This window comes from Electrophorus electricus, chromosome 23 (genome assembly GCF_041902795.1).
Source record: "Electrophorus electricus isolate QZ-2024a chromosome 23, ASM4190279v1, whole genome shotgun sequence".
NCBI lineage: Eukaryota > Metazoa > Chordata > Actinopteri > Gymnotiformes > Gymnotidae > Electrophorus > Electrophorus electricus.
Window position 1 is genome coordinate 13,628,123 of NC_137519.1, and position 26,878 is coordinate 13,655,000.

The window sequence follows — 26,878 nt, forward strand, 5'->3', positions numbered from 1 at the left end:
AGCTTTCCATGTAGTGCCGGACACGTGACAGGCACACGGCAGGGTCTCAATTCGTAATCTCATCATTAACTGTCTAGGCATAACGTTTATATCTCAGCAGGACTAAGATTACAGAGACTCATCTTACTGAGATACTCTTAGTCAGTGTGCACTAACTGGTTTAGTTTTCACACTGGGATCACGAAGAATATAATGGTGACTAGTTAGATTAACACGTTACTGTGCTAAGTGATAATCTGTCACTGTAGCCTGAAGCAACAGAACTAACCTAGTTAGCCAGTCTATGATTACTGCTGAAAACAAATAACCGTACAACTTATTTTATTTAATGTAAAAAAAAAAAAAAAAAAAAATTAAATAACCAAAATTGAAGATGGCTTGTGGTTGTATTATGGGACGTCTGCAGATGCACGGATACACTGCATGCTGGGATAATTTCCAATGCCAATGTACAGGTGCTTGCCTTGGGAAAACTCAAGTGCCTCATAAATATTCTTCAAAAATTGAGATGTTTTATTTGTTTGCATTTACATAGTTGAGTGTTAAGTGAGTAAACCACTGTTAACACATTGAACTGAAGAAACGTCACTCTTTCTGTTGTGTTGATCTACTGTAAATTGTAGCCATGAGAAGATGACTACATGATGAGACTCTTTACTCTGCTGTCGGTTTGCTACGATAAATTAGAAAACAGTAAAGCCATAAACAATGAAAATTAATTTGCAAAAGCTTCTTGCAGTTTTCTTTTTCAGGTGATTTAACTGCAAATGAAAATATATCACATTCTGTATGTAAACAGCTACAGACAAGTTTGAAAAATCAAGTATAAACAAAAGTAGCAAACGTGTGATTTTTGTAAAAAAAATAAAAATAAACATATAGTTTATGTCATGTAATGAGTTGACTTCATTCTCAAAATTCTTACTAAAGGCCACACATACACACACACACACACACACACACACACACACACACACACACACACACACACACACGAAAATGATTATCCTTCAAGACATCTATCTAACTTTGTTTCTAATATCATTTACAAACGTCTGAAAGAGAGACCAGCCTCCATTTTCTGCTTTTCTGCTTCACATCAGTAAAATATTAAACACAACATACTCAGCATAATGGAAGATACCGGAAGAACAAGTACGACAAGCAATCTGAATCAATAAGGCAGCAATATGGCTAAACACACCGTAGCTCCAGTGAGGGGGGTGACCTTACCAAACCTTGCTTTTGCGATCAGGGGAACAAGACTCAATCACCTCCCTTTTCTTTCTATAAACAAAATCTAGAACCATGACCCATACTGCCATGGCAACGGACAAGTCCTCTGACATTTGGATGCTACCTGAGAAGCCGTGAACTCATGACCAATCAGTGACCTCCTCTCAACCAATCAATGACCTGCTCTCAACCAATCAATGATCTGCTCTCACGCTCGACATTTAGAAACCGCTGTCCAAGGGCAAAGACAAAGAAAAATATACACACCACAGACCAGCCCCTTATAGCTACGAACCCACGCATAGAAGGAATTCTGAGCAGAATATTTAAGGCAACTGGTAATGTCAGAGTCACCAGACTGGAGTTTTCCACCCTGACACCCAGCCGAGGATTGTATCATTTTGATCCAGCGTGTGAAGGGTTAACCTGACTGCGACAGAAAGAGGTCAAGTTGTGTCGTCGCCCAAAACGCCCGACATTCCACCCACGCAACCATCCCCCCTCCCTCCACAAGTGCAGTGAAACCGGCTGGCTACAACACACACACACACACACACACACACACACACACACAAAAAATATAAAAAACAAAACAATTGACCCTCAGTGGAACCAAAGTGAACTCTTTTTAAACCCCTCCCCCACACGTACAGTGAGAAGAATGAGAAAGGCAGCGATGGTTGATTCAGAACCTACTGTGTGGTTTGGTCTGGCTCACTTCCCACATGCTGTACAGCAGTCCAAAGCCAAGTCAACACGCCCCTCCCTCTCGCCTTCTCTCTCTCTCTCTCTCTCTCTCTGTCTCTCTCTCTCTCTCTCTCTCTCTCTCTTCTCTCCTCCCCTTCCGGTCCTCAATACGCAGTTGAATATTCTACTTCCTGTTGACCTTTAACCCTGTATGCCCTTCCCACCATCCCTGAGTGCCAGGTAGTGCAGACATTGAGCAGCAAAGGAAAGCGAGTACTGCTGATCTCAGATCAGGGGGTTGTTCTCTCACTACGTAACAGAGCCTATGTCTGTCTCTGCCTCGGTTTCTCGGTTTCTCTCTCTCTCTCTCTCTCTCTCTCTCTCTCTCTCTCTCACACACAGTCAGAGCACGACGGGTTTGTGAGCGACAGGGTGTCAGGTTACAGTTCTGGTTAGATGCTTTGCTTGGCAGGCTGAGTGAGTTATATAAACCTCAAAGTGGCAGGGTCAGGAAGCAACAAAGCCCCACACACACACACACACACACACACACACACACAGATATACACAACTACACAGCAGCAAATCAACAACTGCATAAACACCCAGGATCACAGTAAACACAACACACACTCAACTTTCACAAAAATATAACGACATAAACACCCAGAGCAGCTAAGACCAAACACACACACGTCACACAGATGTTAAGTTGGAGTAGGGGGAAAAACTCAAGTTGAAATCACTGAAGCATAAATAAGGCACCTGCCTGACACCATTTTTCTCTCTCTGTGCCTTCCCAGACCCAGACATATGCACACACACTGAAGATAGATAGATAGATAGATAGATAGATAGATAGATAGATAGATAGATAGATAGATAGATAGATAATCTCTATCTATCTATCTATCTATCTATCTATCTATCTATCTATCTATCTATCTATCTATCTATCTATCTATCTATCTATCTATCTATCTATCTATCTATCTATCTATCTATCTATCTATCTATCTATCTATCTATCTAGGTACATGGAAATGATGGGGGACAAGGAGCATAATGGAGGATAAGCCCCTGCATGGCATGTACCACCAGCTAAGAGTGGAAGTGGCTGGAGTCAAAGACAGCACTTAGGCTCTAATCATGGCAACACAGGAACAAACACCATAAACAAGTGGTTGGCATAGTATAGAGAAACATCTGTGCCGAATTCAGGCTGGAAGCTCCGAGGTCAGAGTGGGACACACCGCTGAAGGTGGTGGACAATGACCAAGATAAGATCCTGTGGGATTTCCAGACTGACAAATGGTACTGGATGACCAACCAGACATAGCAGTGATGGACAAACAGCAGGATAGATGTAGCAATCCCAAGTGATGCCAATGTCAGCACCAAGGAAAAGCCCGAGAAACACCAAGAGCTGAGAGAAGAGCTGGAAAGATGTGGAAGTGAAGGCAACTGCAGTAGCCCCCTGGGAATTAGAGCACTAGGGGCTGTGACCCCCACACTGGGAGAATGGCTGCAGCAGAGCCCAGGAACAACATCTGAGATCTCCATCCAGAAGAGTGCCGTCCTGGGAACAGCTAAGATGCTACACAGGACCCTCAGGCTCCCAGAGGACCCAAGCTTGAAGGACAGAGACCACCTAAAGGAGATTATATACACACACACACACACGTGCATCTCAATAAATTAGAATATCATCGAAAAGTTCATTTATGTCAGTAATTCAATTCAAAAAGTGAAACACGTATATTATATAGATTCATTACACACAGAGTGATCTATTTCAAGCGTTTATTTCTTTAAATGTTGATCATTATGGCCTACAGCCAATGTAAACCCAAAAGTCAGTATCTCAGAAATTAGAATATTGTGAAAAAGTTCAATATTGAAGACTCATGGTGTCACACTCTAATCAGCTAACACAAAACACCTGCAAAGGTTTCCGAAGCCTTTAAATGGTCCCTCAGTCTGGTTCAGTAGGCTACACAATCATGGGGAAGACTGCTGACTCAATAGTTGTCCAGAAGGCAGTCACTGAAACCCTCCATAAGGCAGGTAAGCCACAAAAGGTCATTGCTAAAGAAGCTGGCTGTTCACAGAGTGCTGTATCCACGCATATAAATGGAAAGTTGAGTGGAAGAAAAAAGTACACAAGCAACATGGATAACTGCAGCCTTGAAAGGATTGTCAAGAAAAGGCGATTCAAGAATTTGGTGGAGATTCACAAGGATTGGACTGCTGCTGGAGTCACCACACACAGACGTATCCAGGACGTGGCCTACAACTGTCGCTTTCCTTGTGTCAAGCCACTCATGACCCAGAGACAACGTCGGAAGCGTCTTACCTGGAACGACGAGAAAAAGGACTGGACTGCAGCTCAGTGATCCAAAGTCCTGTTTTCAGAGGACAGTAAATTTTGCATTTCATTTGGAAGTCAAGGTCCCAGAGTCTGGAGGAAGAGTGGAGAGGCACACAATCCAAGCTGCTTGAGCTCTAGTGTGAAGTTTACACAATCAGTGATGGTTTGGGGAGCCGTGTCATCTGCTGGTGTTGGTCCACTGTGTTATATCAAGTCCAAAGTCAGCGCAGCCGTCTACCAGGACCTTTTAGAGCGCTTCATGCATCCCTCTGCTGACAAGCTTTATGGAGATGTGGATTTCATTTTCCAGCACGACTTGGCACCTGCCCACACTGCCAAAAGTACCAATACCTGGTTTAATAACCACAGTACCATTGTGTTTGAGTGACCAGCAAACTCACCTGACCTAAACCCCATAGAGAATCTATGGGGTATTGTCAAGAGGAAGATGAGAGACACCAGCCCCAACAATGCAGACGAGGTGAAGGCTGCTATCAAAGCAACCTGGGCTTCCATAACACCTCAACAGTGCCACAGGCTGATCACCTCCATGTCAGGCTGCATTGAAGCGGTCATTCATGCAAAAGGAGCCCCGACCAAGTATTGAGTGCATATACTGTACATACTTCTCAGTAGGCCAACATTTATGTATTAAAAATCATTTTCTGAATTGGTCTTATATAATATTCAAATTTTCTGAGATACTGAGTTTTGGGTTTTTATTGCCTATAGGCCATAATCATCAACATTAAAAGAAATAAACACTTGAAACAGATCACTCTGTGTGTAATGAATCTATATAATATACGTGTTTCACTTTTTGAATTACTGACATAAATTGACTTTTTGATGATATTCTAATTTATTGAGATGCACCTATATATATAAGAATGGGTAAATGAAATGCATCAGTGCAAATGAAAGGTGACGTTTATTATAGGTGAAAACACTTAGAGTCAGTAAAATCTGAAACATAAATGGATGTGTGTAATGTAATATGTTATTCCCTTCACTAGGGGAGAGTGAGGGTCAAGGTAAACACATAGCCTCATACTGGCCCCTTTAATAGATATCTTGACCAGGTGACCTGTCTTATTTCCAACAGGACACACCTGTTACATTTCACTCAGAGCTAACCAATCACTGAATCTGCTTCGTAGAAAAGGTTAGACAAGGATCGCAGCACTACCGAGTAAAATGAGTAGACATGACCGTTGTCAGCTAAAATAAGGCCACGCTCTGCTGCCTCTGCTTCTGAACCACAGAGAAAAAAGTAGTCTGTTTATCAACAGAAGCCAAATATTTCAAATTCAGCGTGAGCATTAGCATGGTGAGACTGGATGGATGCAGGTCTGTGATTCAGTTGGTATTGAAATTAAACCCACGGGGTGGATCATAGTTAAACTACACAGTGTGAGAAAGTCTTCTGCCCTTCCTATTCTCTTAGTGCAAATGTTTGACCCTGGACCAATCACATACAGGACCTGGTTGTTTTAAACCTCCCTCTTCGTGACTGTGTTGGCAGCTCGACCCTGATGGTCAAAGTATCAACATGAACACTGTGCTTCACCAAAGGATGGACCAATCCAGACGGTCATATCCATCAGCCTGCACAGGGTTCAAAGCTCCTGTGTGGAAGCTCCTGGGGCCCCAGAGAGCCAGAAAGAAGGGGAGCCAGAAATGTTGTGCATTCATCCACAAAGGATCAAAAATAAGTAAACAAACAAACCAACAAACAAACCAGTCAGAGTACTGGAGGTTTCTGTAGCGTCAGGTAGTAATTGTTTCTGATACCTCAGTTAGAAAGAGAAAATAAAAGGTGAGAGCAGCACTAACCAAGACAAGCATAAATACTCACCTCGCATTTACCAAGACGAGCATAAATACTCACCTCGCATTTACCAAGACGAGCATAAATACTCACCTCGCATTTACCAAGACGAGCATAAATACTCACCTCGCATTTACCAAGACGAGCATAAATACTCACCTCGCATTTACCAAGATGAGCATAAATACCTCAGCACACATTTACCAAGACGAGCATAAATACCTCAGCACACATTTACCAAGACGAGCATAAATACCTCACCACACATTTACCAAGACGAGCATAAATACTCACCTCACATTTACCAAGACGAGCATAAATACCTCACATTTACCAAGACAAGCATAAATACCTCACCTTACATTTACCAAGACGAGCATAAATTCCTCACCTCACATTTACCAAGACGAGCATAAATACCTCACCTCACATTTACCAAGACAAGCATAAATACTCAGCTCACATTTACCAAGACAAACATAAATACTCAGATCACATTTATCCAGAAACACCTAGATGAACAAACAGTGTTTTGGGAAGATACGATATGGATAGATTGATCCAAGGTGGAATATTCTGAATGATGTGGACATATGGGACATCTGTTATTAAATAAAGGCCATAATAATAACGGGCTATTTATCTCCTCAAGTTTCAGTTATGTAATATGAGATTTTGGATAAAGATTGAAAAAACACGTGCAAGCCAAACAGATACTCCATAGCAGATCCTAGCTGCAATAATATTACAATAAGATATTCTCAGACAGCACAACTTTTGCATGTTCTGAAAATTTTACACCCAGACCAACTCAGTAGCAGTCTCAACTGAAGAAAGTGGACCACGTCACTGATGCAATGGGCACTCTGGACAGAGTCGAATTATTTAACATTTACATTTATGGCATTTAGCTGACACTTTTTTGTGTGTTAGTTAAAAATCATAGAGATTACTGAACCAGACTGTAGGTCTCTTCAGCCAAGATATCAGGTATCAGCAGGTATCAAAAACCATCAATACATTCTTGTTTATTTTGACTGATTTTAAAGTTTGATTCTATTAGGTTTTAAGTGTTATGTGGTCATTTTAAATGCAGTTATACACTTCCTATTCAGATAAATAAAGTTTCCTTTGTTGGGGCTTATGCACAATATTGTATACCTCAGTCCTCAGTTCAAGTAAGATTGGTTTTTGGTTTATTTGTTCTATCTTCATTTTAAACAAAGCATTTATTTTATAAAGTATTACTTTTATCTTTATGAAAATCCATGTTAAATCATGTCTCTCCTGTTAGAAGGGGAGGGGCCAACTTAAATCCAATTTAAAAGTTTCAATCAACTCAAAGCAGTAAGGGGAGATTTATGGGATCTTTCCAGAAAGACCAAACTCTAGGTGAAATGCTGGAATTCATTTGTTTTAAATTGTCATGATGAGCTAGAACAGGAGTTTGGCATTTTATCTGTGCCTCTTAAGTTTGTCTTCCTTGCTCATCCTTTTACACAACTTAAGTAGGCCACAGCAGGCAAAGTTTTGGCCACATGACTAGCCATTATATCTGACTAGGAACTAACTTTGAGTTAAGCCAAATTCACCACCATTGGGTGACCTGTTATTAATACTTGATATTCTGTCAGATTTTAATGGATGATTCAGTATAGGATGCCTTTATTTTTCTCAATAGACCTTAAGAAATATATAACTATAACTAATATATAAACTGCACACTGCACAAAATAAGCTATTAGTTTTCAAACAGGAGGTCAATAATACAATAAATGTAAACTTTAGGGCAGTATTTACAAAGTAAACCTTGCCACACAGAAACTGGTCATTCAATTGAGTGCATTGACCATTCATTTAAAATAATTCATAATTAATTTAATAATTAATTAAAAATAGTTCTGGCCTTAGTACATGTAAAATCGGTTAGCCTTGGTCAACTGGCTTGAACTGAAAACACACTAACGCAGATCTAGGAGGTACAGACTCCAGAGTCTTTCTTAGAAGCTACTGTAGCAGGAAGAGAGTTTGAGTGAGGCCCTTCTCTCTCTCTCTCTCTCTCTCTCTTCTCTCTCCCTCCCTCCCTCCCTCCCTCCCTCTCGCTCTCTCTCTCTGTGCATGGGTGTGACTGTATGACATAGTGCATCTGTTGGCCTTCTATAGCCCAATGCACATGAATGGCCCTGTCTAACCTTCATAGTCCCTCTCTCTCTCTCTCCCTCCTGGTGTGTGTGTGTGTGTGTGTGTGTGTGTGTGTGTGTGTCTGTCTGTCTGTCTCCCTCTTTCTCTGTCTCTCTCCCCAGGAAGTCACACAATCTGTACATTCATGACTTCCTGGCTAGGCTTTAATTAAAGATTTGTGAGGACAGACAAATTAGCTCAGCGAGCCTCCTGTCTGACTCCGTTAGTTCGTGTGTCTGTCTACCAGTGGCCGTTTATCCACATGTACTGCTGCTTGTTTGACTATCAACTAATAACTGCTGTAAAACATTCTGGGAATAATGTTTTTATCCCAATAAACCAGAAACAATACAATGTGGTGCAACAATGAGGCTGGTAGTCTGACAAAAAGCAAACACCTACCTAGCTGTGTGTGTACAGATATCTGCTTGTGGGGGTGTGTGTGCGCGTGTGCGCGCGTGTGCGTGCGTGCGCGAGTGCATCTGGCAAACCGTAAGAATTAGGTGTGTGTTTGCAAGTACGTGCCAGCTTGTGTGTGTACTGGCAGACGGAGTGCACTGAGCACACGCGCGTGCACGTTCGCGTGCGTGTGTGTGTTAAAACTGGCAAGCGCTGCATGTGTGAGAGACAGCTGAATCTCTGAGCCCAGCTCCCTGTGTCAGCAGGCTGTGGGGAAAGACTGAGGCAGTTACGTCATCAAGAGAGAGAGAGAGAGTAAACAAGACACAGAGCAAGAGAGAGTGTCTCTCTGACACTCTTCTGATACCAGAAGTAAGCACTGACTCCAGCAGGGCTGGCTAACAGCATTCCCCCCCCCCCCCCCTCCCTGTAGGTCTCTCTCTCTCTCTCTCTCTCTCTCTCTCTCTCTCTCTCTCTCTCCACTGATTCGTCCCTCCCCCCCCCCCCCCCACCAACCCCCACCTGCAAACATGAACAAACATTCAACCCAAAACGCAAGGACACAAATATAACCACGCCACCCCCACGCTGCAGCCCGGACAGAGCGCACGTTGTGGTTACCCCTCCGTGCTCCTGCTGCTGGCCTCATTATGCCCTTAAGTGTGCTCAGTGGCACTAAGGGCCCGATACCTCTCTCCTAATCAGATGGTACACGCCTGCAGCCCATCGGGGAGGAAACGCTCCACCATTATGATCTCAGAGCGTCTTTGCCTCCATTTCTCTTCCTCTTTCTCTGTGCGTCTGTCTCTTGACTGTCTGTACCTGTCCAACGGCCGCCAGTCTTTCACCTCGGCGTAACGACAGGACATTTCGGTCATACTTGCTCTCGTCCTCTTTGAGGAAGTTAATTATTATCCAGAAGGCTGGCGTCTAGCAGGGAGCCTCTGTGACAGCACGTCGGCTCTCCTCTCCATTTCTCTCTTCCTATCTTTATTCTATTTTTGTCAAATTAATTTTAAACTCTCCGTAGTGACAATCGGCAAACAAGTTGAGCAACGCAACATGACAACCTGCATCGTACATTCTGCTAAGACTATTTTGACAAAGCTCAGAATTTTCCCACCATCATTACGCTCATCCTTGACCCCACTTCAAACCCTAACATCTGGCTCGCTCCTAACAAGCAAGACTTAGGCACGGAAACCTGACAATTATGCAGACACCGCACGCCTGATCACTTACCTGTGACTCATAACACAAAGACAGCGCTTCTTCATAAGCCATGTCTTCTTCTCTTTCCTCGTCGTCCTCGGGTTCCTCGTTTGGGTCTTCACCTGGTCTCGCGTTGCTCCAGGACCTGTTGGAGGTCTCTTCCTGAACAAACGCTTCGAGCTGGGGCAACAGCTCATCCCCCAGAAGATCATGCCCATCACCGAGCCCCTCGATTCCCCCGTGCGGATGATCCAACAGTGCCTCAGCCAGACCCTGAAACCCACCACTGGTCACGCCCTGGTTGTCGCAGCCTTTGTTCGGTTGCGAGAAGTGGCCGTTTGCGCCGGCGAAAGAGTTCAGGCCCTCTGAGAACATCTCGGCGGTACCGTACGTGTCCGGTGCGGGCTTCCAGGGCCCAGGTCCCTGGTTCTGAGTCCTTTGCTGCTGCTCCATTACCGGATCTGCCAAGAAGGGACAGCCGGACTCGCTGCCGCCAAGACCGGAAGCAGACGGCATGGCTGCCGTGGTCTTTGTCAAGGCGGCTTGAGGCGGCTGGGTCGCGTTTACCACCGCAGAAGGCTGACCAGGGAAGGGGTACTGAGAAGGGTAGGACGAAGCAAGACTGGCTGAGCAGGAAGACAGGGTGTAGGCTCCAGGGGAAGACTGAACATGGAACCCCAGGTTACTGTCCTCCACCTCAGGGACCGCAGGGAACCCTTGCACCCCCTGGGCCAGCTGGTACCTACTCTGCTGCTGAGATGTCGCAGGAATCATCGGCACCTCCATGTAAGGTCCAGACTGCGCGCGAGGACCCTGTTCACCGCCCGAATAAAGGGGGCTCCCCTCCGAATTCATCGAGCCGTGGTGGCTTTGGTGAGAGTCCGCGCTGCCTGGGTAGTAGAAGCTGTGGTGGTCCTGGTAGGCCTTGCTGTGCTGGTGCAGTTGCTGGTGTGGCATCTGGTGCCGGGCAGACAACTGCTGCTGACCGAGCACCTGCCGTCTCTGCTGGAGATGCGGGTGTTGCTGACCGTACTGATGTTGGCGCTGTTGCTGAGCCTGGCAGTGTGGAAGCTGATGCGGAAACTGGGGCGGATGCATCTGCTGCTTAAGGTGGTGCTGCTGTTGTTGTTGCTGCTGCAGCGGTTGGTGCTGATGGTGAATTTGCTGGTGTTGGTAGGCGTTTGCTCTCTGCTCCGCCCATATTGGACTGTTACTGGAATATAGTCCGTTGGTCTGAGGCGTTTGATTCAGGGACGGCTCTTGAAAATGGGATGACTGGGTCAGGAAAGGTCCCCCAACGCTGTTGTTGCCCACTGGACTTGAATAGGACTGTGCCATGGAGGTCTGGACCTTCATACCGTCAAACTGACCCATCTGTTGACTGTAGTGTACCCCATGCTGGCTGGCCGAGGGCACAGAACTCGCCACCATTCCAGGGTGTTTCTCAGGCTCCACTGGATTCATCTGAAGCGGATCAAACCCTGGGCCAAGGTCGAGCTCATCCGCTAAGGAAACAGGCTCGGAGCTGAAGCAGTCCTGAGCCAAATCCTGAGTCAAGCCCTCAAAAAGGTTTGTGTCACCAAAAAAGTCCATTATGACGTCTGTCACAGACTCATTGCATAGACTGCTGCTTTTCTATAGCGGTCCTCATAGCAGGACAGCCAAGTGGAATGTGTTTCTGTAGAGTGTCAAGAATCACACTGCCTCCATGTCCCCATTGAGTTTCTGCAGAGAGTTCAAAGAGACAAAAACCATCTTTAAGCAAATGTTCAAAAACTTTCATCAATGTTTCAAAATACATATAACCGTATGTTGACATCAGGCCTAAAATATTAGGCCTCAGTTAAAATAAGCTGTAGGATAACCCTACATGTGTTATAACAAATGTAAAATGCATCATACTACCAATGGTACCTCAGCAAGGTTGTCATACAGCACAGGAATTAGCCCAGTTCTTGGGGAACTTCAGCAAGAGCTAACTTTTGAGTCACAATTAGCCTACATCAGAATGCAGAGAAACCCATCACTGAATTATTAAAACATTGATACAATCCCCTTTTATAAACATTAGATGCTCACACCTAAATGATCAAAACATTAGATGAGGCTGCGCTTGAGACAAACAAAAACAAACATTTCATATACCCATATTTTAAATTCTATAGATTTGTGGCCTATGAGAAAAAAACCCAAAACAACACTACCTCCCTTTTATTAGTCTCGCAGAATATAGTTCATGAATATGTAAATACAGATTATAAATATCCACTAAAGTGCACACTCTTTTTTGATGGATATAACAGTCTGTCAGGTATTAAAGGATAATCAAGCTTTTCTTTTTAAAAAACATATTGTGTTTCACAGTTATTCATTTATTTACTTTTTTGGTAAAATCAATGTTTCTTACTTTAAAAGCTTATTTTTAAAGCAGTTCTGTATCACACACACACGCACATCAGTGGCAACAGAGACAGACGGGATGTCCTGAACAGCACTACCCATGGAGGAGGTCAGTCACGACCTGCTGACTCACCGCATACATGCACATACGCACACACGCGCACACACACACACACACACACACACACACAGTGTACAGCTCCAAGTCCACCTGAAAAGCACCAACACTAAATTGATTTTCCTTTATTTCATCTCAACACTATTTACTACTACAGCCAACACCAGCATACGTTGAGTTCTTTTTGCACAACACACCACGTCACAGTGAAAATAAGTCCTCAATAATCCCACCATAGCCAGCACTGCACATGGGGCTAAGCCCAGACGAAACAGGCTGTATCTATCCTACAGCCTCAGTATCTGATAAAACTATTGCGTTCAAAACAACCCTTTAAATAGCCGTTTGTCACTAAGAACGAAAGGTCACAGAGAAAGCCTGTAGGTGGTGACACTCGGCCACAGTAAACTACCCCTTCTGTTCAGGGATTTTTCTTCCAAATACAGGTGTGGTGTTACCAACTCTGGAAATTACTAATACGTCTCCATCTCTCCCCATCTTGGAAAACTAGGATTAGTAATGTTTGGTTCCTACACATGCACCTGACTGAACTAAGAAGCACTGGGTAGGCAAATGTAACCTCTTTACATTTAAAAACATGTAGCGTATTACACAAGTCAACAAACAGGTTTACCTAACAAACGGTTAAAATATCAAAAACAGACACAGCAAGGAAGACACAGTTCAGGCCGAGCCAATGTGGGTATTCCAGAAAAGTAAGAAATTCATGAAAATTATGAAAATACATTTAGGCAACAAAATAACAGCAATCACACTATTAGGAAACTAGTAATAAAACAGCTATATGATGGGATTAGGGGGTTTCCCTACGTTGTAGGGGCAAGGGGGGTGTCCCAACTTCAGATTTACTGGAAAAAGACCTACATTGTTTTTTGTACCCCCCCACCCCCCAAAAAAATGTTTTTTGTACCCAACCCCTGAACACACACACACACAAAGAAACAAATAAACAAACAACTTCGACAATTTCACGCCCTACGGACACTGACATATGGAATCACCAAAGCCGACTCTGGTCCAGAGGGAAGACTCCACCCCAGAATCCAGTGGAATTCCTTGGCAACACCTTGGAGTATACAGCACTGACTAACTGTAGGGAAGGTGCAGTCACGCACACTCATAGGCGCTGTTCAGATGGGGGAATGACATTTCATTAGGCTGGCTTCACCTGTACACATTTATTTAACGCTCATGTGCTTACTGTGCCAATCTGTCATCCTGATTGGCCAGGACATCATTTTTTGACGTTCTGGTGAGGCAGCTTAGGTGACTGCATGGGATGTGTTACTCCTTCACCTTCACACTAGACATCACCTGATACTTGCAGGCCAGCGTAAACCAGTGTAACAACGAATTGATTTAAACTACATTTTTGCCTTGTGTTTGAAAACCCTGGTAAGCAAATAACTGACACACTTTTCGTCTTGATTCATTAGAGTCCATTTCTGTACTGTTTCTGTTCTTGATTTGTCTCTTTTAAACCCATCCTTCCACCTTGAACCTAGCCTACTGAATTAACCTAACCCATATATGTTCTTTTATTTCTGTGAATCATACTAAAATATTTGCTTGGCATGGCAAAAAAAAGGGAAACAAAGCAAAAGAAACAAACACGAAAATGCAAAATGACCAAATGCCTTTGCCTCACTGTTTACATTTAGGTGAGGCACTGACATGCAACAGAAATGACACTGCAGTTAGTGAATGGAATGGTCTCACTTTCACACCGACCCAAACTCTGGCTTTCTTTTTGCTTTTCCTTGTTTTACAGTGTTTTAATACGACAACCTCACTTTCCATAGATCCACCAGTGAGTGCATGATCAACACAAATATACAAAAATACAACATCCAGAGACTATTATCTAGCAGAGTATTTGCTATACGGCCACTGCATTAGTGACATTACTCACAGACGTGAATGGTAATACCCAAACACACGGTGCCAATATCCTCTATATAAAGCGTTAGTAACCAGTGCACCCTACTTAAGTAATGTGTGCATAAACTCAGCTGAGTCACCGAAAGCCTGAACACTGAAGCGTTAGTCGTTTTCATCAACCAACATGAGCGCACACCTTATTAGCCTTTGTTTCTTTCTCTCTGGCAGCTTCAGTGGGGTCCTGCTTCATAGTCCATTATCTTCTTTCTTTTTTTTTCATGGATTTACGGGCCTAATTTCTGGCCCAGTGTAGCGAGGCCAGAGCTGTACATGTCACTTAACGAGCTTGAATGGGAGAGTTGATACTAGAGCGGGAACCTTTTTCAGAGACACTTGATCCCCATGGCCTGACTGATTTGTTCTGTGAAAACTACATTGTGAGAGGAGCCCACTCATCCATCTACGATTTTGATTCATCCTGAGAACAGGGAGAGTTCTCAGACCTGAGAACCTGGCACTGACCTGATCTGAGAACAGTTTTTTATTTTCTCCCCTCGCAGTCGGAGATACGAAACGGGATTGGGCGAAGCTGATCCGAGAGCCATGCTCATTCATCCACAGTGTAAGAACACTAAAACCAGGACGGAACAGGTGGCAAGTTAGCCAGTACAGTTTCAAACGCACTCAGATGCAAAGTGGTACAATAGAAAACTGAGTCATTTTTAGAAGGGCCTCTTGAAGATGTTTTTTTAGACAAAGAAGTGTTTAGTCTCACTATAACGTTTAGGGTTATGCTGCTCTGTAATTCCAGACATGTGGTTGAGAATGCAGGGAACTGAATAGTGGCAAAGCTTCACCTACTCAAGTGAAAATAACAAAACATAAAGGGTAATAATGTTTTGTCAGTCAAATGACACCAGCTGCAGTCATCCACTGCTAAAGGCAGATAACGAAGTAATTACTATTGAACTGTCAAGATGATTAATCCAACTATTTGCAGACATCTACAATCTAGGTCTTGTGGCCCCAACTGATAGCTAGGAAGAAACAGCAAGCAGCTTTTTTTAAACTCGAGGAGCTAACGGAAACTCTGCGATAACCCCTGCGCCCTGCGCGCTTGTATGCGCCACGGCCGACAAGAGACGTCTTATTAAGCCACGACATCCAAGGGAACCCTCCTACTGCTGTGAACGTGTTATTAATGCGAGCTGCGTTTATCTGGCAGCGTCGCGCAAACTTAAAGCAACAGGTTGTCGGGGTGAAGTGATCATTTCTCCGAGGTGGACCCGCTTCTCTGCCAGGCGTCTTTGTTTATCTGTGCGCATCCTCCACCCACACCCGTCGCTCCAGAGCCAGCGCCACAAATTACAAGGCGTCGGCTATTTCAAGTGTACCGACGGCGGCTTATCTTGGGCTGCACGGTGGAGGGAAGGCAACCGCCACCGCCTCTCCTGCGCGGCTCCGGGCGCCTACGCAGCCGGTCGGGGCGCACCGGGGTCAGGCGTGCAGGCACGGAGCCGTGCGGCTGTCACGGTTACCAGCGCCAAGGGGATCGCAGTTTGACCGACAACACGATCCGAAAAATGTCTTCCGAGTTCTTCTCCCCCCGCCCCCGTCGTGTTTGTGTGTTTGCTGGGGTGGAAGTTAAGAACTGGGGGATTCGGCACTTACTCAGCTATGGTGGGACTGCGCGTTCAAGCACAGGCCATAGCCTGTTGAAAGCAGAGAAACAAACTATCCATCATCCCATTAGCTCCAGTTAAACCAAGAGCTCGTTTAAAGAACACTTCCACGGTAAAGTCGCTACTTCTAACCGCATGAGGCCCGTTTTCAGCGTGTAGTGAATTAGGCAGCCTGGACGTGTCCACTGACCGACCACCACATGCGTGCTCGTCAACATCTTCGCCTTCACGTGTCGCGGCTTTGACAAGACGAGCTCGCACACAGCTGCCGCGGCACCGCAGAGCCAGTGGTGCCGGGGCAACCTTCTACAGCCCCCGGGCCGGTGTTGGTGCACACGTGTCCGGCCAGCCCTCCTCCGTGCGGACCTCAGCACGCCTTGCTAGGAGCAGGAGGCTGCAGAAACGAGCAACAGTCGCAGTGATGCCAGCAGAGCAGAGCAGCCCTCCGGTCCCCGTTAAATGCACCCGAGCCTGCCCAAACACCCCGCCGGGTCCCCGTTAGTTCAGAAGCACAGCAGCAAATTTAAGCTGCTACTTCTGCACACTGGGCATCGCCGGCTCCTGCGTGCAACTCAGCAGGCTAAGATAAGCGGACGGCGCACACAGGTGGGTGGAGTGTGTTGGGAGTGTGTTGGGAGTGTGTTGAGCGCACTTTTCTGCCCGGGCGCCACCAGCTGCGCGGCTCTCTCTCTCTCTCTCTCTCTCTCTCTCTCTCTCCCCCTGCTCCCCTCCGCCAACACTGACAGCGCGGACACCTGAGTTTCCATCACCGCGGCTCTCGGTTCTACCGCGCTGAACGGCGAACAAACAAACGGCGACTACTCACCCGGAGTGAGACGGAGCCCCCCGACGAGGCGACGGTAGTTCCGCGGAGGGGTAAAATGTCGGATTTAACGTAGTTTATATCGCCGTCGGCGACCTCGGCGGATCCACCAGGGCTGGCGTGATGACGTCCACACGCTCATTTGCATATACGATGTATGCGTCCGTTCTGATTGGTCAACCGGGACTTCTTTCACTTTGAATCTCCAGGAAAAAAAAAAAACAATGTTTGAATTTCGTAATCTTATATGATCTCGCGCTTTATAACGCATTTTAATGTCGATACGTGGCCTTTTAATTTGGTTTGATTCACGTGAAATGCTGAGTTTTAGGACGATCGAGCAAGATGGCCGCGTCGAGAAGAAACCAATCGAAGGTGGTCTTGGAGTAGTTAGAATACAAACATGGAAGTTGAGGGGGAACGCGGTGATCGCAGCCGTGGGTGTTTGGCGACCTCTGGTGGCCATTGACAGCAAGTGCTTCTCTACAGTAGGGACTGCGAGTCAGCTCCGAGTGGAATCAAAATGACCCTACACAAAATTGTCTCTCACCCGTAGATAAAGCCTAGCATTCCTTTTTAGGGAGAACTGTACGTGTTTGGACTTTAGGGTAGACGATAGAAATGGGGTACGGGATTCCTGGGGTGGAAGAGGATGTTGCAGTCTTGGTTTTGTTGCAACCTCTCATACACAAACAAGATGCACGATGCACAGCCATTCTATACAGTAGGAAAAGCAGCAATTATTCTTCAGTGAACGATGCCATTGTAAAACCACACAGAAGACACACATGACGTTTCAGATTTATTGGGTTTAATGTAATTGCATTTTAAAACCTCACATTGGTTACAAAGCCCAGACTTTCATGTCAGTGAGATATGGGGGGGGGGGGGGGGTGTAAGAGATCATCCAAATGGATATTGTTGCAAACCAAGTGTAATTAGAAAAACATAAAATCCTTAAAATTGAAGACTTATACCATTATATATATATATCTGTATATAAATAAACCAGAGGCCTTTTACGTGCAGACAAGCGTCAATATTTACATAATTACCCCTTTCATCCATGAGTTATTTAAAGCAAAATTACACTAGGGTAAGAATCAAGCGCAACTTACCATCTTTTAAAAAAAAAAAAAACCAAAAAAAAAAACCACACCTCTTATTCTGCAATATATTAACACTATTCAATACAGTTCATTACACAACTGAACCCCCCCCCCCCCACACACACACACACACACGCCACACCTCCATTCACACACAAACGTGTAGTGACGACCAGTTACCAGGATCAAAAGGACTGATCATACAGAAAATAGCCAACGTAACTATATGCAAAATATAAACATGTTTATAAACACGGTTGTGAAAATTAAAGGCCAACTTTAAAACCCTACAACTAAACTGTGAGTAAACACAGATGCAAGCTCTCTGCTCAATCAAATTACATTACTGTGGCCAGCTCCTGGGCAATTAATCCAAGAATCAAATCAGAAATCTTGATCAAGCATCCTACTGAACTGATTCTAGTGACTGTTTTCTACATTGGTTGGAGTAGTACTTGTCTGGCCAACACCCAACACCATATTCCAGCCTTAAAACAGGCGATGTGTAATAGATTCAAGTCTTGAATTACAACGTCGCCTAGCCAAATCGGTCATTGGTTTGGAATCTCCACAACCGCACAGCAAATACAACCATTATGGTTCTGAACCACAATGCCATGACACTGCACACCTAACTGCTTACAGAACATTCTTTAAAATTTACTGCAAATAACCACCCTTTTCTTAAAAAACCCTTCCACATAGTGAGGTGTTCTGTTGCACCTGAAGAAAAAAGAAAACGCAAAAAGTATGTGCAAGTCACAATGTCATCTAAAGAGAACCAACGATATGCAATTTCATTCCATTGCCCCCCCCACTTAGGATGGTTACTAGGTTTATACTAAAGCACAAGCCTCTTTAAGAGATCTAAAGCTGTTTCAGAGATTTTCTTTTTCGTTTCTAAAGCTGAGCAAGTGTTTGTAAATATAGTCCATGGAAGTGCTTCGAGATCGCAGTTCTAGAGAAGGGTTCAGCCACGCAAGTGCACGTAGCACAGATGTAGCTCAGCACCCCCCTCTGGCGGTCGACAAGTGGTAGTGCAGCCTCAGGTTTGCAGGGGGTATTCGTCTTTGCTAAACGGCTGTGTGGATCCTGGTTTCACCCAAGACAGTCCCGACACCTGCAGCCCTTTGGGGTGATCCTCAGGCCTTCTCTGTGGTGAACAGACAAAATTAGGGGCAAGGCTTACAAGAACATCTCATGGGTCAACCAACTGTAGACTGCTTTTGCACCCCAAAGCAGCAGGAAGTCTTGACTGAGGTTAGTGATGCTCAACTCTACCCTTGCTCCCTCATGCAAAAATTCGAGACCAAAAAGTTGTGTAATGAAACTTGATATGAAGGAAAACTCAACCTTGAACAGAAAGTGACTCTTGCATCATTATAATTAGACAGGCAGGTTCAACTTGGTTTTGAGAAGCACAGGAGCATCAAGCACTCACTTTGTGTGTGAACATCTTCTCTCTTGCCTCCTCGTGCACTGCCGGGTTCCAGGGAGAGAAACTGAGCAGGAGCAAAACAAACAGCAGTTTAGCAGTTTCAGGGTAACCCTCATTTCATCCCTTACATCTCAGATGAAACCTCAACAGAGCCACACGAGTATAGGCATTAAAACAAATGTGCAGCCACCACGCTCCGTTAGGAGGCCATTTTGGCAATTCTTCCCTGAGAACAGCTGAATTACCAATAATGGAAAATTAGCAATTTAAAAAGGAGGTCATAAGTATTTTGTAGGACACGCAATAAGGATGAGAACCATATTCCTCCCAACTTGTTCAGCACCTTCCAGTGGGCCTGCATACCTTATCGCGTAAGGATCATCCATCTTGGGTTGGTCAAAAAGGTGGCTGTTGCACAGTTTCACGCCATCTACCACTTTACTCTTGAAGAGTTGAATGTCCTTGTCGTATCTGTTTAGGAAAATGTAATAAAAGTAATTAATCCAAATTAGATCAGATTAAACCGAAACCACAGACGGCAGCACTGCCCCACAATGCCAATCATGCAGCCAAACCGCCCAGAAACGGGTAGCAGGATAAATATGCAGAATTAAACCAATGTTTAACCAGGGCATTCTTGCTCATCCCATCACCATAGTTGGTAAAAAAAAAAAAAAAAACATAAATAAGAGGTTTTAAAAGTCTGGATTGCATGCATCCTTTTCCCCCTCCAACCAAGACAATTAATCCAGGATCTCTTTACAAATACCACACATCCTTACAGAACGGCAGCCTCTGGGTTGAGCGGTTCCATGGTGTTAATCTTGTAGAAGACCGTGCGTGCATACATTAGCACCTGCCAGATGTGGTTATGATTCCGCCTGCAGGATGGTGAGACACGGTGAACTCTACACACACGCACTTTACAGCTACATTACAGTGACTGGTCAGTCAAAGCATGCAAATAACGTACGAGTCTAAAGGAATGCAGGACTCGGGTGGAGAACAGTGCCTGCTCTTAGACCAACAAAGGCCTCATTATAGCTGCATCAAAGGCTGGTAACAGGGAGGCCATTCTCCATACAAGTGGTTAATGTTATTACTGCTGTGCAATAAATACATTTCAAAAAGATGTAAAGATCTGTCTGGATTACAAAAGACACTTTGTGCTGCATCATGACTTGGAAAACTGACCCTCAATAATGAACTATTAATATTATTTATATCATTGTACATCATTTTACTTAAGAAAATCCTTTGTCCATATCAAATACCGTATCAAACCACATCTCATCTTGAGTGTGTAAGACAGGACCCCATGACGGCACCACCCGGGAGTGCTTTTCCGCAGACATCATGGAGCATCTTATTAAACTGAAGGATGGATGCATGATGCAAAAGTACAGGGAGATACTGCAAGACAACTTGCTACTGCTCGACAACACAGCAAAGCTTGGAAGAAACGCCACTACATGAGGACAACAATCCCAAGCACGAGGTCAAAGCGCCACGAGAGTGGTCAAAAGAGACAGATGAACGCTCCACAACCACCAAGTGAAAAGTCCGGAAATCAACTCTGCTGTAGCACCGTTTGAAAATTCTATCCAACCTGAACTGCCAGGAGCAAACCTGAAGAACAATCACTCCAATAGTGTGCAAAGTTAGTAAAAACTGACACCAGCAAACTTAAAGCAGTTATTGTAGCAAAAGGTGGCTCAACCAAGGATTAGTGTTGAATACATTTTAAAAGTAGCAGTTTTCCTTTTTATTTTAAGAGCCGATAATGAATTTTGACTTTACTTCCAGAGAACTGGTTTGTAATAAGTCTGGCTAGGACAACACATACAAATGTCAACTGTAATCCAAACAAATCCGATTACTTTTATAAGGGAGGTGGAGTTCATTCATCATGACCAAAGTACACGAGACTCTAGCCAAGCTGTGGCTTCCACCATTAAAGCAAGCGTAGGTTACAGACTGAAGCAGTAGTTTCGCCTCCTTTACAAACCTCCACTTGGTGAATGCCCTCTTCACATCCAGCTCTCCAGAAACGGGGTTCACCAGGGGGTGAAAGATGGGGATATCAAACACCACCCGCTGCAGGAAAGACACCAACACAGGCGTGTTTTCAGAGTCCCATACAGCACCATTCATACTGCCCTAACTACTTTTCCCTGAGGAGGACCTGTTGTGATGCAATTTCAATACCATTTAAAAGACACACCCACATGAAGGAGCCACAGGAAAAGGTAAGAGGAGCTTAGTTTTAGTGAAATACTGCATTGCTAAACGATACCACTACATGGCTAATAAACCAAACAGCTCTGTTCTGGTAGATTGGTTCTATACACACTTTCATGTGGGATATACGCACAATGCTACATGAACTGGAGCTGTTCAAGTGCTAAACCTACACAGTAAGAAATGCACACAGAGCAACAACTGTCCATAAACAAACCAAAGTGAACAGTTTATTTTAATTTTTTACTCTTCAGTAAGATCGCCAGCTCCAAAATATTGGGTGTGGTTGGAGAATTATGTACATTAAAAAAAACAAAAAAACAAAACAAAAAAAACAACCCTTGTGATGCAAAAAAAGGGTCTTATCCATTCATGCATCCAGTGAAGAAAAAACAGTGATCTGTTGACCTCAGAGCAAGGTGTGCAGGACAATGAAGCACAAATATGAAGCAAAGCAAGAATGCAGCTTCAATTTTGACTGCTCTGAAGCAGAGATATTCAGCAATATGCCAACAAGGCAGATAAACATGGACAACTGGTCAACTGGGCATTTGCTCGAGTGTACACTTATTTTAAGAATAAATAACCTTAACCAAATGCATTAGCTCGTGTGCACTTATGCATACGTCACGAACACTAAAATACAAACTTTTGTTCAGCACAGTAAAAATTGGCTTTGGAATGATGCATTTTTCGGTTATCACTGAACCCTGCACAGGTCACCGTTTTCACATGTGGATTTCCACTTTACCAACCATGATTAAGCAGAAACAAAAACCTCTCGGCATCTGCCCCGCCCATGACGAGTAAGGAAATGCAGGCCAGACTAGCCCCTGGGCAGCGCACGCAAGACACCCAGAACCTGCATGTGAAACCACTGTGAGCTGTGCTGGTGCTGACGACAGCAGAACTCACAGGACAGTCTCCATCGGGGTAGTTGTCCGGAATGTAGACGGTGAACTTAAAAACGCCGTCCTGGTACAAGCCGTGTCGGATGAAAATCACGCCAAACCACACTGAGAGAGACAAACGCAGACACTTAGCAAGACCAGAGTTACTTCCAAGAGTGTATTTAAAAATCACATGGTGTATATGCTGATTATATGAACTGAACCAACATGGCTAGCTGTTTTCATTGGAGGGATAACTCACTGAAGCTTGCAGACATTACGCAACGCATCATAGCAAGATTTTAAAATGGAAAGCCAATGTTGAACTGTTAGATTGTCGTTCTTGATTGGGGGGGGGGGGGGGGGGGCGCAGCTAAATGTGTCGTACGAAACACATTAGTGGGTAGCAGGGCTAGAGTTGGTGAAAAGACTTCAGCGTTAAACCAAATAAGAATGCTGAAACGTCTCAGCTGAGATACTGGGCAAAGATCAACCTGCGAAACCGCCCGAGTGACCTTTAATCAAGACGTGAGGGCAGGGGAGCGCTTACTGAGAGCTGATCTGTAGGAGGGCTGGACATAGATGCCTGGGAGTTTCTGCTTTATCACCAGCGTACTGCAAAACAGAGCAGCGTCAACAGGGAGAAGAGGTCATACCGTAGCATTCAGCCACAGAAACGCAGCGCCCCAGATTCCTTCCCTACGCATGCGGCCAGGCAGCATGACCCAAGCTGACCCAAAAAAAGGCACATACAACTCGGCGAGAAGCGAGTACTCCAGGTAGAAAGGTCCGTAGGAGGCGTGCGTGCCGTTGGCAGCCTGGGCGGCGGACGCAGGCGAGGACGGCTTCGTGATGGGGAGCGCGTTCTTGGGGATGGAGGGCAGCTGCTTCTTGCCAAAGGGATGACGGGCAGGGCTGATCCTGGGCTCTCCCGCACCGCCCTGCTCCTCGCTGTCAGATCTCTGGGCAAAGGAGACAGTAGAGGAAAAGCTGACTAAGGATGTGTTAACTTCACAGAGGTCTGCAGTACTAGCACAAGATTAGACCCGCCACCGAAGCCGGCCAGTCGAGGTCTTGACCCAAGCTGCTTTTCATTAAAGACTGAACTGTGATTTCTGTTTCATTAAGTTGCTGCTAAATTGTAGCCAGCCCAAGTCAGTGCAAATTGTGTCAGGGATCTGTGCAACAGATGATAGAAGGGACACTTCTCTAGACGAGACAAAAAGATATCACTATACCTGCAGCGGTAAAACTCTCAAGTCATAAGAGAAATGTTGTGAGGTTGGTAACAAAGGAACCAAGTGCATTTCTACTAAAGCATTATAACGGCAAAGATAAGATCACCCATACATCTGAACCTCCCTTCTTGGGAGCACAGCTGTTGACTAGGGATGTTCAGTTCAAGCGGCTGACCATCAGGCACTAATGAGGGTCTTGTACCTGAAACGACCTGAAAACTCCTTCATGGCGAAGAAAGGTATTAAAGAGTGCATGAAAGCCTCCATGTAAACCCTCACTGGACATTAGAATTAGAACAAGTCATAGAATTCTAACAAATCATAGGCTGAATCCTTCCTCTCGCCATGGTACTCACCATTTCAACACAAAATTCAGATTAACAGTGAAACAGTGAGGACTGCCTACTACGACAAACCATGAACTTGTGCAGGAACCAGCCCAGAGCAGCTCTGCAGCAGTCAGACTGCAAAAGACCCGAGACATGAGGAGGAATGCTGAACACAATAGGGGAACCTGGAACCTGCCAGCTGGAAGGAAGTGGACCACGATTGGCAACGAGCACAGGGACAACCAGGAGTCAGCAAATCTTCCAGCATTACGGCTCAATTTCACCTTCATCACTACAGCATTGGAACTGCTGAGTCCCCAGACTAGTCCGCACCAAATTAAAACAAAAACATCAGCAATGAGGGTGGTGGTGGAGAAACCACACACACCTCCCTTATTCACAGTAAGCAAACTTTCAAGATACCAAAACAATCCAGACACACCCACAAATAACCATACACTGGATTTCTTCACCAAGAATTTCACTCGGGTTAATATGAGTGAAACCACCCTTAACCTGCCAAACCCGTCACTTATGATTCCAAGTCACAAATTAACCAAGTCACAAATGCAAAGCCCTTAGTCTTCTAGCCATAAAAGGACAGACCACCACACAACCTCAGAAATACAAGAAAAAAAGTCAAAAGAATACAGCCAACAGTGGGCACACATTCAAGCAGGCCTCCTCATATGAAGAACATTCTGACCTGCAAACGCCCTCTGGACCGAGTCATGTGCATTTTACACAGAAATTGGACCCAAACCAGCAAAGGTAAGAGTCGAAATGAGCAGAAAAACGATGGCTCATGCCTTACCTTACGACCGGCGTTCGTCGACATGCTCCAGAAAGGGTTCATTACTCATTGAGCTAGAGCAGGGTGTGCTTCTATGCCTCTTGATGGCATCCGCAGAATTCACTGACTGACACACACACACACACACACACACACACACACACACACACACACACACACACACACACACACACACACACACACGTGACGAGCGTCCCAAGGCCCAGACAACAGTCTGCCACCCGATATGGTATGACAGCTGCTGACAATCTAAACTGCTGAATAATGTTCACTTATAGACAAATTAACTACAACTTGCATCTGGATAGCAACAGTTTTAGCTAGGCTACATCTTTATCCAAGCGACTCGACGTGGTCAGTTGTAGATATGATTTTGCCAACGTTTGTAATGATGGGAGAGAGAATATAGTGACTGTGATCGACATTAAACGCTATGCAGTAACCCCAACCCTGGGTAGCTAGCTGGATAGCTAGTCAGTACTATATGGATTTAAAACGTTTCAAAATTAACACAGGTGTCGACATAATAGTTAAGGTTAACTGGTTAGCCAGCCATCAAGCGATCTGGTCACTTCCTTAACGCTGGCAGGACGATCTTAAGAAATCGTTTAATCAACAAAACTGAGAGCAAACCTCAGATGTGCAGTGATGACCTAACCCTAGCTAGCCACCGATTTAGCCGAGATAACGCTAACGTTATGGGAAAGCTCTGCAAATAAGAAAGTGTGACCGTTAACCTAGCTAGATATCTGATAGAAACAGACGCGCAAAACCGAAGACACATTACTGTGTAGCGTGTTCACCTCCCAGACTGGCTGTTAATCTCAGATGTTGGCGGGTCTGGATTAGCAAACAGCTAAATACTCCAGAGAGGTTACGGCACCAACATACCTAAACGTCTCACTACCTTGATAAACAGGCGGGTCATGGTTCTGGAGAAGCCCTCATTGGCTGTTGAACCCCGGCCTAATTCCAGAGCCCTACGTGATTGGCTATCAATCTGTCAATCTCTGATTAAAGAACCAGAACACTAGGTGGGTTAGCTTGCTAGCTAAAGATAGAGGTTAACGCTGAAAGATATTCAGTAAGCAGTGACACATATATTTATATAGAGAACGACAGCAGGCGTTTCACTTCACGTCAGATATATACACAAGATACTTTACATCCCGTTATTAAGAGAGACAGCGCTATTGTTATCGATTTCAAGCTGAACGTTAATAAAAAGTTAAGCGACCGCCGCTGGCATGCAAGATATTTTTGCACGGGACAGACGCATTTGAATGAAGTGATAACATAATCTCTTACCTTACTAAACTCAGGAAATCTGAGACATTTTTAAAGCTCGTTAGCTAACTATCGTACATATCTGCCCTGTTTTAGCGTTATTTTCCCTGCTGACCAGTGAACGCGCTACTTTCCTGCCATTGGTTTATACTGGGATACGCGGACTCCTATTGCTCCCCTTCCCTATCACTCATTTCAGGTCAACATGGTGGATTTGTATTGGCCTTTGGCCGTTAAGGGCGGGCTTTAGTCTGTAACCTTGCCAAACACTTCAGAATAATTCACACAGCAGTGAGGATGAGGGTTACATATTTGATAGCAATAATCATATGCATCCATAGTCTTGTTCTCAAGATGCATGTAAAAGTAAAAAATCCATGTTCCTGACTACCGTATCGTTGGCAGGACATATTTAGATGGCAGGTCAATGCTGCCAGCATTAATGCCATGCTCTGCCATCTAAGGTAATATCCAGGTAGCACTTAGGCCGCAAGGTCAGCATGCGGAAACTGATCAGCGATGAATGGGGGCTGCCTGCCAACAGCTGGGTCACAGCCTATAACTGTTAAGAAGTGATCTTCAGTGTAGGTTACAGAGCAGGTTGATATAATAATGCGGCTGGTGAATCTGTAATGGCATTACTAGAATATGTGGCGATGGAAATGTTTCTCAGTTTTTGCACCATTCGCA

The 26,878-nt window shown here is 44.7% G+C and overlaps 2 protein-coding genes across 18 annotated transcripts in view; both read right to left on the reverse strand.

Annotated features, from left to right (window-relative positions):
• chd9 (chromodomain helicase DNA binding protein 9) overlaps nt 1–16,979 on the reverse strand; it is a 59,422-nt gene extending 42,443 nt beyond the window's left edge. For 5 of the 12 annotated variants that reach the window (XM_035520906.2, XM_035520905.2, XM_035520908.2 and 2 more), the window contains exons 1-3: nt 16,846–16,976; nt 11,832–11,915; nt 9,948–11,642 (exon numbers count right to left, since the gene is read on the reverse strand). In XM_035520906.2, coding sequence (XP_035376799.2) covers nt 9,948–11,510 — 1,563 coding nt within the window. In that variant the 5' untranslated portion in view covers nt 11,511–11,642; nt 11,832–11,915; nt 16,846–16,976. Of the gene's footprint in view, nt 1–1,932; nt 2,000–9,947; nt 11,643–11,831; nt 11,916–12,324; nt 12,343–16,845 lie in introns of those variants that run through there. The other 7 variants (XM_081706241.1, XM_081706239.1, XM_035520909.2 and 4 more) reach the window with 5 other exon arrangements.
• A 652-nt stretch (nt 16,980–17,631) lies between these two features.
• aktip (akt interacting protein) lies at nt 17,632–26,350 on the reverse strand. 6 transcript variants are annotated; one of them, XM_035520959.2, is made up of 10 exons: nt 26,210–26,349; nt 24,902–25,007; nt 23,274–23,482; nt 23,071–23,135; nt 22,546–22,646; nt 21,398–21,486; nt 20,172–20,270; nt 19,753–19,860; nt 19,393–19,453; nt 17,632–19,104 (listed from the first exon to the last, which is right to left on the reverse strand). In XM_035520959.2, exons 2-10 carry the CDS (start codon nt 24,941–24,943, stop codon nt 18,997–18,999), a joined length of 882 nt encoding a protein of 293 aa, XP_035376852.1. In that variant the 5' UTR covers nt 24,944–25,007; nt 26,210–26,349; the 3' UTR covers nt 17,632–18,996. The 6 variants fall into 6 exon arrangements, with proteins under 6 accessions (XP_035376852.1, XP_035376853.1, XP_035376855.1 ...); XM_035520960.2 differs by having other exon boundaries at nt 24,902–25,003; nt 26,210–26,316; XM_035520962.2 differs by lacking the exon at nt 26,210–26,349 and adding an exon at nt 25,705–26,199 and having other exon boundaries at nt 24,902–25,003.
• Nucleotides 26,351–26,878: the final 528 nt, after the last annotated feature.